Genomic DNA, 14,644 nt, shown 5'->3' on the forward strand with positions numbered 1-14,644 from the left:
TTGTACTTTGGTACTTAGTTCATTTAGTTCAATCATCTTGAATGCCAGTGTTTAACATGTATAACAATAAGCTTTGATCAGACATATGTGGCTGGTGATACGAATATTGGAGGTGCCTCATACTAAGGCTGTGAAGTCTTGATTATAAATCATGCCTCCTTCATCCACCACCAGTCATTCCCTGCCCCTTTATCTCTCTCTTGCATGTTCTTTTTAGTCCTGCTTTCTCCCATTGTTAATGTTTTTCTTCCGTTTTTCTCTTTCTCATTTTTACATCCTTTATGTTTTCTCTCCCTTGCCCTGGATGAAAGTTTGATGAGGAAAAGTAAGTGCTGGTACCCAAAAATGACGGCCTGTGGGTCCCACCTGTAACCACGATCCCAAATTAGGCACTACAATAGGCAACCTTCAACTGTCAGAGTACATTGGGTTGTTAAATGAAAACCCCGGCCGGATCGTTTCCTACCAGACATTGTCACCTTCTAATCCTAGCACTCGGCTTAGAAGTGTTTAAAGATTCCCCTCTGTCAGTCATCATTTGGATTAAATTTTTGTTGCCAGCAACTCTTTTTGTGCAGTTCAAAGTCCTGTCTTTGGGCAGCAAAGTTGTGTGATTTTAATTTAAGAGGTGATGAATAAATTCTGTGCATCTACCAAAAGAGATAAAATGACCCCTTCATTACAACAGACAAAGCCATCTTTGTGTTAGTCAAAGAGTGGTTTTCGAAAACAATCGTAATTCCAAAAGCCGTTTAATTGTTAATTTACCCATGTCTAGATGATGGGAGTTCAGTTTTCTTGACTATCTCTTTGACAATTGCTTCCTCTCTTACTATCGTCACAAACTCCGAATACATCACTTTAAAGCTCCTAGTCTATTGCTGAGAATGGTCATTTCTCAGTCCCTTCACCTAAGTTAATGCTGCTGAAAAAAGAAGCATAAGTCACTTCCAATCAGCACTGTAGAAATGGTAGAATACATACGTCTGTGGCCATGAGTTCCTCGCCATCATCCAAGTTGTCGACAGTGGTCACACCTTGTGAGCAGAAGTGATAGTCATAGGGGTTGGTGGATAATAGCAGCATGTCTGAAACACAAGAGTCGAATTAGAGACCACTGACATGGTTGGAGTACACACTTAGTGGTTGTGGTGGGATTCTCTAACAAACCCTTGAAGTTACACACAGGAAAAGGTTGTGGGTCCTCAAGTGATAGCAACTTTGAGCATGCATAGTGGCTTGTAGGCAGCTGAGTCCATTGAGCAGGAAATATACAATAACCAATAGGATGCCCTGTAAAGGTATTCAAGAAGCAACATGACAACAAAGGTAAAACAGGAGACCCAGTAGAACCGGTTTTAAGGGAAGCCCCTGTCTGTGGCAACTGGCAAAGTATCACGAGAATTATTATTGCCTCTCATAAAGAGAAAACCTGAAAATTCCATACTAGATGTTTTTTAAATATATTGAAAAGACACATGCGGTGGTAGTTTGTCCTCTGCTCATGTTTTATGATTTTTATTTTGCTCAAAATTCCTATTACCAAAGCCTACACTCCATTAGAAGTTAGGGCATAGTGGAGAAAGGGCAAGAGGCTACTACAATGTTCAATCACTGGGGAAGAACACCAAAGACTGCATTTGGGACATCAGGAATTTCTGAACAATATCTAGTTCTAGTAACTTTAAGGACTTGGATGAAACCTGAATCATATCAGCCATCCAGACACGTGACTGACCTCGCACTAGGGCTATAGGCCTAGCACCAAACACATACCTTTTGACTGCTGTGCAAAGGTGTGCATCTTGTCTATCATAGGTTTTATACTGGAAGAGGAACCTTCCAATATAAAATATTATGCTGAGGCATTGGTTAAAAACGTTTCCCACTTTGTATATGTGATGTACAGAACAGCACACATGCAAAGTTAGAAAGATTTGGAGATAAGAAAGTTATTTCCAGCTTCGTGCTTGCCTCCAGGACATGTACATTTTGACACTGTGGCCCTCATTATGACTTTGGCAGTCTTCCTTGAAGACCGCCAAAGCCACGGGCGCCAGGAGCCCACCAGTGCTGGCGGTCTTCCACCCACCATATCATGGGTACTTTCGTATTTAAGCCACACTTTGGGCAGAAATCCGGCAGTAGTCATGCTGGCGGGCGGAGGCGCTCATGGCCTTGCGGTGTCCTGCTGCTGGGGCGCTGCTGGCGGTGGAAGAGCCACATCCCGTTCCGTGCCAGACGACCTTCTCCCCGGAACAGGTAAGGTGATCATCTGGAAATGGATGGGAGGGGGGGACATGGTGTGTGCGTCTTTGAGCGTGTGGTGCCTGCGTGTGTGCATGAATGTGTGTGTGCATGGTTGTATGCATGTCTGTATGTTGAGGTGAGTGCGTGTCTGCATGTCAGTGTGTATGCATGTGAGCATGCGTGTTTGGAGGGGTGTGAGTCTGCGTGCATGAATGCATGTATGTTCAGAGTTGTGAATGCGTGTATGTTTGGAGTTGTGAATGCATGTTTGAATGCATGTATGAATGGAGTTGTGGATGCATGTATGTAAGTGTAGGTGAATGGGTGTATGCATGGTGCTTGTGGGTGTCTGTGTGCATGTATGCGGGGAAGGGGGCGATGTGGCTGAATGGGGTTGGGGTGTGGAGGGGGCGATGTGGCTGAAGGGTGGGGTCTAGTGCTTGCTGGGGGGTGGGTGTCACCAGTAGCCCTTCCACCATGGTTTTCATGGCAGTGCTACCACTGCAGAAAACCATGCAGGAAGGCCGGCTCCTAATACACCGGCTGTCTTCTGTAGACCGCTGGGTCGGAGATGATCATCTCTGGACCGGCAGTTCCAACTGCCATGGTGGGATGAGTGGAGATGTGGCAGGTTGGCAGAGGCCAACCCGCCACACTCATAATGTGGTGATGTGCACCGCTAGCCTGTTGGTGGTGGGACCGCCACATTTACCCTGGTGGTCAGAAGACCACCAGGGTCAAAATGACACCCTAAGTCTGGTCTCCAAATGTTAGCAGGTAGGACTTTGTGTGAAAACCTATAGGTGGTTGCATGCAAAGGCACATGAACCACCCATTGGACACTCCCTTGATGCAACGTGGTGTAGCTAGTCAAAGAGCTAATTTGTTTTACTTTAGGGGCTACTTTCCAGCAAACAACCTGCACATTCCAAATTGACAATTCACACAAGTTTGCATTATTTTTGGTGACTTTGCACTGGTGTATAGTGTTGATAAATCTGGGCCCAGGTACACAACAGTGTGCAAATTCTAGTAACATAAGAGGTGCCCATGAAAAGGGCATGTGCGACTACCCTGCAGAAAGGAACTTGGTGTGCATTTTGAGGCTGTAGATGAGCCGCCCATGATTTAAGTGTTACCCATTCTCTGCCTTCCTCAGCCTCTGCCACTGTGGCAAACGGCAGCAAGAGTGTCACATCTTCCTAACACAGAGCCCTCTGTCAGTAGTAAAGGGAACCTTTAGAATTAGTAGTCCTTGGGAAATTCAGTGCATGCTGCTGAGTGCAATTCTTCGGTTCTGTGTGCCTTTGCCCTAATCGTTACCCTAATCCGTATCATTGGGATGCCATGTTTATTTCCATGGGCTTTCTTTCTGAAAACTATTGCAGACTCGTTCTGTAATCCAGTTGGCTCAGCCGAAGAGAATGAAGCCGTTAGCTTCAGGATTGCAAACGATTGGAAACTAAAAGTCACAGCTAGAACATGGTGTCCCAGTGACATGGAACTATTTGGTCACCCTAACACACTTGATGCATATCACTCCTCAGGTGTTGCACAGCATGCATTTAAGGCGCAGGTGTCCGTTCCAGGAAGCATCACTTCCTGCCTGTAGCATGCGCACAGGTCACAGCTTTCCTGCTACCGGTCATCAAACATTCATATTGTTTCCTTACCCTGCAGCTCCGGCTTCTTCCCAGACAGGATCTGGTAGTAGACATGGTAGCTTCTCTCGCCAGGTTGCTGGAAAATGACCCTGGATTTTTCCAACAGATCTAAATCAGAAGGAGATTTTTCGTTGTTGTCAGTTTACATGTTTAAATGGTTATTCCGGACAATACCGTCCATTGAAAATAGGTGGTAGATTATAGAGTAGAATTAAATTAAATTCACTCACAGATATCAATATCTGCAGATGCCAGTTTCCCAGTTGGTCCAAAATGAATTCGGATGAATTTTCCCTGGAAAAGAATTTAAATTAAATTAAGATCGGCCTGTATTGCATGGGATACTTCGATGTCCTCGGAGGCTCAGAACCAATGGCAAGTGAGCATGTTTCAGGGATGGTGCTACATCAGGGGATTGGATCACCGATACTCCCATGTCTGTGTTTAGCCAGGAGATCCAGCTTGTCCAGGATAAATAAGCTTTCGTAGTTCAATTCTCTGTTTTTAACACTGAGGAAAATCTTGACTACAGAGGTCTGTTGGCACTCTGCAGGTCACATGTCTGAATCTCAAGCCATGCTTCCTCAACTTCACATCCTTCATTCTTTATGTAAGGGTAAAGGTGGCAACACAACGCATGTCAAATGAGGGACGTGTATCCGCTTACAAATATCAGATACGCCAACCATTCTCAAATCATTGAATTCCTCTGTAAATCATCACTCCTGGACACCACTAGATGGCAATCTTATCATACGAGTGATTTCTCACAGGAGCTAAAATTCTGGGACTCGGCCCGATTTCAATTTTGGCAAAGAGGGAACGCCGTTGCAAAGGCGACAGAGTTGCAACAGTGATGGAGATCCCTCCCTGCCAAGACTATGGTCTGCCAGTGCAGCTGAAATTTGGATGGAACATAATTTGACTACTTCCTCTCAGCGGTGGTCAAACTCTACAATGCTCGACAGAGTAAGTGCCATCGCAGGTTTGGCTATATGTCTGCCCACCTAATTAATATCAATAGGCGGACATAAAACCACTTTTCAATACCCATCACCGCCGGGAAAAACCTGGTAATAATGGGCACTAAAAAGTACTCAATGCCCCCCTCATCTCCACAGGGGTTCCTGTCAAGGTTTGAAATGTGTGCCCTGCCGACGGACATTTCAACATTTGGAGGTCAGCACCTCTGTAATTTACTTCTTCAGCCTGGTGGAGGACAGGTCCTCCACAAAATAATTAATCGGGCCCTCGATCTTAAAGCTTTATCCCTTTGTGTACAATACAATACAATTCATATTGTCCGTACTCATAGAACCCTTTGTGTATCACAAATGTGAAACATATTTTCTAAATTCATAAAAAATGTAAAGTTTCTCTCAATTTCGTCTTATCATCGTCTGTAAAATGTTTGCCAACTTTGTTGGGTAACAGAAAGTTACATAATCTTTCTAGAGACTTGTTGAGTACTGTAGATTATTTATAAAGCATTTATTATTATTATTATTATTATTGTTGTTGTGTTTGAGTTTTTGTATGCTGACAGTATACAGGTTTTCCTCTCCCAGGGCCCCTTTTCCTCGCTCTGAAAATCTATGTGGAATGACAAACTCCTTCCACATCTGAGACAGCATTGTTTTTTGGGCCTTGAGGTAAACAGATGTGCTACACAAAACTGGACTATTTGGCTGCCGATCTCAAGTACCTACACATACCAATCAAGTCTTAAAATGCAAACACTCCATGTCCAGACAAGGGAGACGCCATTTATTTGTCCCGCTCATAATTAAACCTCCTATCATAAAGAGGGAGCTAAGTCAGTCCGACCCTTCCTAGAATTGTTCTTTTCACCCTCAGATCTGGCCATTTATCCATCCAACCCTCCCACTCTTTCACCCACCCTCTATTCTTGCATGCTCTCTCACCTTTCCATCCGTTCAGGCTACGTCCATCTTTTCACCATTACATCTTTTCGCTGACTATTCCATCCATACGTCCGTTTACCTATACAATCATACTTCCATCATTTCATCCATCCATTGTTTCATTCTCCCTTAGAGCCAACCATCCATATATCGTTTCATTCCTCCTTCCAGCCATTCTTCCATACGTCTCCAACCCTCCATGTCCTTTTACCTTTCCTGCCTTCCTTTCACCCTTTCTTCTTTTCATGTTTCATTTTTTCCTTTAAATGTTCTTTTTTCATAATTTCTCTGTTCCGTTTCCACTGTATCCTTGCGGATAGGGACTTATTTTCCTTATCTATTTCTTCCATTTCTTCCCTTTCTGTCTCCTCTCGCCCCATCTGCACCTACCTCCATTTGCCATCATTTCTTTCTCAGTCTCCTAAACAGAAACTCAGTTCACTTAGTAGCGCTTGACCCTCTCCTCTGATTGTTGACATGATATTAACACATTATTATAAGCTTTTGTCCGCAGAATCCAAATGTAAAACTAATAAACGTTTCGTTTTGCCAGGCATCGGGCTTAGTGTTACCCCCCCCCCCCCCCTCCCCCACCCCCCACCCCGCACCCCCCACGCTGTAGCTGCTAGAGAGGGGATTTTACAACGCCTCTCTGTGCGAACACGTACTTAATCCGCAAAAGGGTCGGGCCAAGGAGCTAGAAACTTCTTCCGAAGACAGTATGAGACTGAATGCCTAATATTCAGAGCAGTACAAACACGTATAAGCACTTGATCAGACATCTTGACAAAGGAGTCCACTTTATTACCTCCTGATTAATAATACATCTTTTAAAAATCCTTTGACAAGCTCACCTCTGTAAGGTATAGAGACTATTTGAATTGATGCAAATGTTTCATAATGCATGGCAAAAGTCCCCGCATTTAATGCTCTTTGTCCGATACGGTCAAAGGTTGCAGCCACTTGGCTTACATAATATATTTCCTCGATTCAAACATCTACATCATCGTACATAGAGACAAACCACGGTTAGGAAGCCAGGTGAAGCCATAACAATCAGACTGGGAGTATGGAAGAGGTGGGAAAGGGTAGGCCAAGTGAATAATCAGCCTGATTTGTTGCCAAGGCAAATAAGAGGAAATAAAGTCATACTCTTGCAGAGCGCCTACAGGGCCCCTTCAAGGAACACGTACCTTATGACAAACGCTCTAAATCTCATTCATGGAACAGAGATATTTACTGTACTAAGGCAGAACTCGAGTCAGGGTCTGCTTGTTGAATTCACTGGTGCCCACCTACTTTGGCAATAGGACAACCATTCAGAATTTTGGATCCCAGCCCAATTTCAAGAAGAAAATGATTCCATTTCTGCTGGTACCCATAGCATACTTCAAACTTTTATTACGAAGAAAGAGCTTGTTTGAGTAACCAAAAGAAGGCCCTAGTTCAGTGTCTTTGTCACGTGCACCGATTGAATTATTAACATGGAACTTGCATCTCTGAGGGGCTTTGGGAGAGTTGACCGACTAGTGATTAACAGAGAGGTATTCATGCCTGACCCAAGAGCTAGGACGGCATCCTGAGCTGCTGCATGGTTCTCTTTTTACATACACTGTGGTGTCAATCAAGGGACATGACTGCACCACATAGTGTGATTATTTCCCAGCCTAAAAATGCCCATAAAACGCACTGGCCTGCCTTGAAATCTTCTCCTCTCCTGGAGACCACTCTACCCCTGGTTACTTGACATGTTTAACAAAACCCATGGAATAGATTGTTTTTCAGCACTGGGAGATATTAGTTTTCTGTAAAGGGAAGTTAAGCATGTATTTAAATTACTAACGTTTGCCATCTGGTAACACAATACTCTGTGGTGTTATGGGTTCATTTCTTTGAAATAACCAAAAGGGTAAAAAAAAAAACGTAAGGCCAAAGCACCCCCTACAAACTGCAAGGCATGGTTTAGTGTATTTTTCTTAATCTGTTGTTATTCTAAGGTTGCTGAAAAGGTCCCTTCAGGTAATCACAAAGCCATATTAGTAAAGACAACTCCAAGCACTGTGTTACGTTTTAAATCTCGACTTTGTGCTTCTCACAGCCATGCACTCTTAACGTATGACGCTTGCAAGGAAGGACGATATGCAAATCCTATACCTTGTAACCCTCGTCACCTTATGTAACATTCTCTGTACATTTACACACTTTTATGATATATTGTCTATATATAATATGTGCATGATACAAAGGTCTCCAACATCCTACTTTGGGATGAGTAGGACTATAAAAGAATTACATAAAAAGCTAAATTAATCATTCAGACAGATACATCTGGCATTTGGTCAGTGCATGCATACCTCTTACATACAAGGGTTGACCAAAGTCAAAAACCTACCTCCAAATCAAAGTTTCTCCTAAGTATTTATAAAGTGACATAATGTTGTGTGCTTTTGTTTCCATCCACTGCATTTGGATCTAGGTCTTAGACTTCAATAGCCTCCCAGCCACAATGGTACAGGAAGGACTTAGAAGGGCTGATGGCCCTTTAAATCAGGCCTGTTGGAAATAGACTTCTCTACAGGGTTACCCCCAAACATTTTGCCTTCCTCCTCCTACATTTTCCTGGACTTTTGCTTGTTGGCCGTAGGGCCCGTGCACTTTACCACTGCTAACCAGTGCTAAAGTGCTTGTGCTCTGCCCCTAAAACATGACATGATTGGCATATACCTCATTGGCATATTTAATTTACATGTAAGTCCTGTGTAGAGCGGAATACCATATACCCAGGGTCTGTAAATTAAATGCTACCAGTGAGCCTGCAGTAGTTATTGTGCCATCCTGTTAAGTAGTACCTTAAAACATGTCTCAGGCCTGCCATTGCAGCATGAATGCAGTGTCCCACTTCTATGTCTACTTGGCACTTAAAATGCCTTAAACTCCCCCTTTATTGCAGATAAGTCCCCTCTAAGCTAGGCCCTATGTAGCCCAAAGGGCAGGGTGCTGTGCAGTTAAATGGCAGGACATGTACTTTTTAGTTTAGGTTTAGTGGTGAAAAACTCCCAAATTATTTTTTTCACTACTGTGATGTCTACCCCTCCCATAGGATAACATTGGGGATTCCTTATTATACTTAATAAGCTGTAATTCCTAAACCAGAGGTGGTATATATGTCATGTTTGGTATCTATGAACTTGTAATGATAAACCCTTTTTAATGGTAAGGTCAGCTTTATTATTACAGGTTTGCAAATGTCATTTCTGGAAAGTTGGAATTTTCCTGCCCTTAGCCTTCTGTGTCTACAGCTTGCCTTAGGTCAAATGACTGGGTGTAACTGACAGTTGAGACTCTCTAACTTTACCCCAGACAGTCACACAATATTGGGATTAGCAGAACCTGAATGGTCCATTGACTGACTTGATAGGGGGTGGAGCTGCGAGCCTCACTTGCAGCTGAATGGGCTGAGCTCTGCTGCTACACAGTATACTTAACAACCCTGTATTTTCAGTACAGCTAGCTAGGAGTTAAGGCAGAGGAGGCAGGAAATTCCTGGAACTTCAGAGAACCCTTCTGAAAACTTCTCCAAACTTCAAGGAGCAGGGCACCAAGGTATAGAAAAAGGGCTCTCAGACCCACTCTTCAGTTAACTACTGGACCTGTGGAAGGACCCTCAGAGGACTGCCTACTGCTGTGACCTGCTGTGCATTCTACCAGACTGCTGCTGTACCAGGAAGGGCTGCTTTGTTGCCCGGAGCATGCCTTGAACGTTCAGAGGCCAGCCCTGCATCTTTACCTCTATTCAGGACTTCCACAAGTGACTCCAAGGGCTAGTTTAGCTGGCCTCCTGCTCAGAACCACAGGGACTTAACAGGTTCCCACCACCTTGAACTCACAGCTGGACCCAGACTGACTGAATCCTGAAGCCTCAAGTGGTCTCCATCCACTCTTGGACCCTTGGTTGTGGTGCTAAAGATGCCTAGATGGACGTTTTCCAAAATTGAGTATTTGCTATTTTGAACCCTAAAATAAAACAAATATCATAACTCCGGTTCTACTAATTGCATTTTGATGGTTTTGGGGTCACACAATTTATCACAATTTAGTATATTTTTCCAAATTGGTTTGGGATTTTTCTTATGTTGTGCTTTCACTTCATTACTGGTTGTGGGCTGCAAAAATACTTTGCATGTTGCATTTAAGTTTAGCCTGACTGCTCTTTGTGCCAAGCTGCCCAGGGTTACACACATGTTAAGCACAGGTTAAATTAGTGATTTTTTGTGGTTCACTTTGCAAGGGATTGTGGCTGTTACTTGACCAGAGCTCACAATGCAGTCAACATACAATCCAATTACTCAAAGGGCCTTTTTTTTAGATCCAGCTGAAAGTGAAAATAAGGAAACTCCTCATCATCTGCAGGTTGCTGCTCTGAATGGAAAGTAGACAATGTGTGGGCACTGCTAAATGTGTGCTGGCGGCAGCATATTACATCAGAACAACTTCAGCATAATTCATTGCGTCCATCCAAGATGCCAGATTTGGCTCATTAATAGCCGCCGGATCTGGCTGGATTCTCCTCATTTCCTGCATTGCATCAGGCATTAACAGGAGTCCCATGGGGCACACTTAAATCACATATTCACTCAATACATCACTAGCACCCACCAGTAGATTTACACTCTAAGTTTAGTACTTACAAATCGTGAAGAGTTGTCATTCCTCAAGGTTTTTGCATTGCCAAATGCCTCCATTGCAGGATTAGCCTCTATAATTTGGTCCTCTAGGGTACCCTAGACAGTAAGAAGTAAAAAAGCAGAAACAATTAGGCTTCTGAATAGCATGAGTAAAACTGCTACAATTCACTATGGGTTGTGGGAGAAAAGGGGACGTGGCAGGATATACAAATCCTTTGCAAATTGCTACCCCACTGCCCATCAGGCCTCCTGTCCTCCGTGATTATGTTAAAGAGACAATGCCCTTTACGGATTCTAAAGGAAGGCAAATATAATTTTGCACTTCACCAGCATCAGGCACAAGCATTTTCTGATCTCTTTTTCATTTAGTGGAAAACAAGCACTTTAACTTCAGTGTCACTTTATTGATCCAGTTATGGGTTTAGCGTACATGCGTCACTTTATAATTATACTGGTATATGAAATAATAAATTGCATATGAATAGCTGAAGAATCAAGGTATTGTAAAATTAAAAGATACAGTTCAGAATTGATTATGCACCCTAAAAGGTATTGGCTTTCTTGAGATAGATTTTTTTTGCTCGGGAAACATAGAGCTTAAAGTAATTTTGAATATCTGTGTGCATTCGCACTTTCTGGCTAAGGCGGCTAGGCTTTTGAATAACTAGTTTATTCGTTATTCTTTCTGCATTAGAAAATGCTTTGAATGTAAAAAACTGCATGAAATGTTTGAAATGAAAGAAGGTTATGCTGTATCCGAAGCATATCACAAATAAAAATATAAAAATGCTCTGGACCGAACCAGTTATGCTTGGTCAGGCGCATGGGAGAGTTGGATGAGAAAAATGTAACACAAAGCAATTCACACCATTTTTAACTGTTCAAAAGTACTTTTTGATCTCGTATGAGAAAGGCATTCTCCCAAAGGGTATCCTCTCAGAGAACTTGTACGAAGGGTTGATGCTGTTTTCTTGGTGCACTGGCATGGGATTGGGGTCTCAGTTGGGCTTCAGGTGTGTGTGTGCTCCAACGTGGCACACAAACCACCAGCACAGTCCATTGCTAATGATTTCATTAACTGATAGTCCTATCTGTAGTCCCCTGACAGGAAGAATCGGATAGTTGAAGTTCACCCTCTCTTTGTTGCCTCCCTGCTGCTACCTTGCATGCTGCTTTACCTCGCACAGGAGATTGTGTGCTGTCTAGCAGGAATTTATACTTGAATCATACCTTTCCTGTACAACTTCCTACGTCTGGACGAGCACAAGTATCCCACACTTTGGATGTGTGCTGTGATCGTCCCTTAAAGAAATACAAATGTCTTCTTGTTAGGCCCTTTTTCAAGGAGGCTTTGGTTTTTGATGTAAAACCCAGTCTGGCTACCTTAGTATACTGGGCTTTACATCAATAACTATGCATGTTTACAATGTAACACCTCAGCAATGCCCCCTTGACGAAAAGAGACGTAAAGCAGCACAGGCCACTTCTTGAACTGCAAAAAAGAAGCCTTTCCAGGTCAAAATACATTTTTTTTTACAGGAAAGTAAATACTAATGTGCTGCTTTTCGCTTCATTGCGTGATCTTTCCCAGTCTGACATAGTAGAACTCACGAAGACACTCCTTTGTAGAAAACCCCTCTCCACTGTCATTTCTCCTGTGTCCCATGCTGTAAGTCCAGCCAAGATTACCCTATAATTGACCTCTCACTCTGGGGGAGGAAGGGTCATTGGCTACAAGATACTCATTTGGCAGCTTTCACAAGCAGTGAAGACTTAGCACTGAAATTGCAGGAACATGTTTGAAAACAATCTTCCTTGCTTCTATTCTTGCATCAGCGCGAGGCACTTTCTACTCGTTTGCACAGCATGCGCCTGGTGCATGGACTTCAAGTTTAGGTGTGATACTCACCCCAGTTTTTGTAGCTGGAGCTTGCTGAAATAAGGAAAACATAGAAATGTTCTTAGTGTTAATCCATTCATCTTGGTTAAAAGACAGTTACACACACCGCTCGCCACCTTCACCAGTAAAGAGATAGTAAACCCACTTCTGCAGAGTTAAGAACGCACTCAGCAAAATGTCATCAAGGCTGAGGTATCAAACGGAAAAAATCACCCCAAAAATATTACAGAAATTAGACACAGGTCCAGAAGAAAGTCACGGGAAAGGCCCCAACTGTTAAATCATGAACACAGCAAGAAAAAAATTACAAAACAAAAGTCTTCTGCAATCAGCGTTTGAGATACTCCCAGCTTTAAAAGAATATTTAAGTTTGGTTAACCAACCAGCTTTTGTCGTTCGTTGGCGATTCACCTATGTATTTTAGCCTCGAAAAAGACCTCTTTGTTCAACATGGTATATTCCTAATCTCTCTAATGCTGGTCTTGAAATTTAGCTTTTGAAGACCTCTAATTCCACTTTTAAGCCGGTTCGTTAAATGATGAATGACTGGCTCATAGGAAAATCACTCAATTTCTCTGAAACTATCGCAAAAAGCAACTAGGATTGGATTTCAGTCGACCACAAAATAAAGTATTATTAATTAGTGACTGACAAGCCCTAACTTCATTTTAAGAGGCACTCACCTCGTGGGAGGTGAACAGACTTTGTTTAGGGACAGTTTGTAAGCACTTACTGACGCCTCCAGAGGAAACTGTGGAGATATGACTGAATATACAGTTTACTGAAGTCTCCAGGTGTGGAGGATACTTTGAACCTCAAGGGACATCCCCAGGTGTGTTCACTAATGTACTATGTGCAAAGTGCTCACCAGTTGTTTTGAACAAGCTGTACATCAGCACTAGTGAACATGCACCAGTGCCTCTCTACAGTCTCCCTGCTTTTACACCACTTGACACAAAGCACTGCTGAATTAGACCAATCCATGTCCACATTTATGCCACACCAAGAAGAGTAACCAGTGTGTGGTCTTAAAGATCTATCCCAGGGCTAAAAAGGACAAAGTGCACCCCCAAAGATACGACCTCGTGTGGGTTTGCACACATTCCTCTGAAGCTTGAAGTATCAACCAAAGAGGGTAGAGGTAGAAAGAGCTGTTAGGAAACCATTAGATTTACCAATGAGTTAATGGCTCCAAGAGGCCTAGAAGGCTGGAGAAGGGCCAGTGTCATGTAAACCTCATGTATGACTGACTCTGCCCAAGCCCTACCTGCCATTCAGAGGTGATGGTTTACTGTGAATTTCATGGTTTTTCCAACAGACCAATCCACCACTATCCAGTAAAGAAAACATTTTCAATTGCAAAGAAAAACATCACCGAAAAACAACAACAAAGTAAGCAAAGGTTGTAAAATGTCAAACAGAAAACGTCCACAATGACGAATAAGTATGGGGTAGAGCAAGAAAGAGATTCAAAGGAAAATCAGAAATAAAAAAAATAGGTATGTGATGTCATATAGGGAATATGGCTCTAAAGGGATGAAGAATATGGTTCAAGACAGAGCACTTCACATGTTATGGTTTCAGTGTGTGTACACGTGCATGTCTGAGATTCTGTGTCTGAAAGTATGCTTGCATGCTGAATGTATGACTTTACAATACATGCCTTTTCTACACATGCCTTTATCACACCTCCTCTAACAAGCATATGACTTTACCAGTCATACGCCTGTACCACAAGTGGCTTCCTCAGGGCTCCCAAATTTCACTTTAAATTAGTGTTGTCCATCCTGCTCTCAGTCCATAAACACTGTACCAGCCTAAATGAAATGGTAAGAATTTTCTGTCATCCTTATCCATGAGTAGATATCCTAAGATACATTATAGTAGAGGATAATTTTCCTTGTTCAGAGTAGTTAGAAAGTTTTATCTAGTTTCCGTCCCATCACACAACAGCAATAGTCACACCTGATAATATGGGAGAACAATTCGTGACAAGCTATAGCTCCCAAGTCAGTAGGCCAAGACCAGTAAAGGGTTGTCGTGCAAGTACCTATAACTTGTGCCTTAAGGTAACTTTAACTCGTGGTGCAGCCAAGCACATCTTTCTCATCAATAATTTCACTGCAAATGTTGCAGTTAAATCATCAATGATGCCATAGAAGATGAAAAGAGTGATGTAATATGTGGGGTAATTAGCACTCAATCGCAAGAGCGCAAGTT

At 42.8% G+C, this 14,644-nt stretch overlaps 1 protein-coding gene across 1 annotated transcript in view; it reads right to left on the reverse strand.

Moving 5' to 3' along the window:
- MYH7B (myosin heavy chain 7B) overlaps positions 1–14,644 on the reverse strand; it is a 156,298-nt gene that overhangs the window by 117,354 nt on the left and 24,300 nt on the right. Inside the window, exons 7-11 of the mRNA XM_069243897.1 lie at positions 12,434–12,457; positions 10,528–10,620; positions 4,145–4,208; positions 3,924–4,022; positions 985–1,088 (exon numbers count right to left, since the gene is read on the reverse strand). Coding sequence (XP_069099998.1) covers positions 985–1,088; positions 3,924–4,022; positions 4,145–4,208; positions 10,528–10,620; positions 12,434–12,457 — 384 coding nt within the window. The remainder of the gene's footprint in view (positions 1–984; positions 1,089–3,923; positions 4,023–4,144; positions 4,209–10,527; positions 10,621–12,433; positions 12,458–14,644) is intronic.

The sequence above is a fragment of the Pleurodeles waltl genome, chromosome 7 (assembly GCF_031143425.1).
Source record: "Pleurodeles waltl isolate 20211129_DDA chromosome 7, aPleWal1.hap1.20221129, whole genome shotgun sequence".
Lineage (NCBI taxonomy): Eukaryota > Metazoa > Chordata > Amphibia > Caudata > Salamandridae > Pleurodeles > Pleurodeles waltl.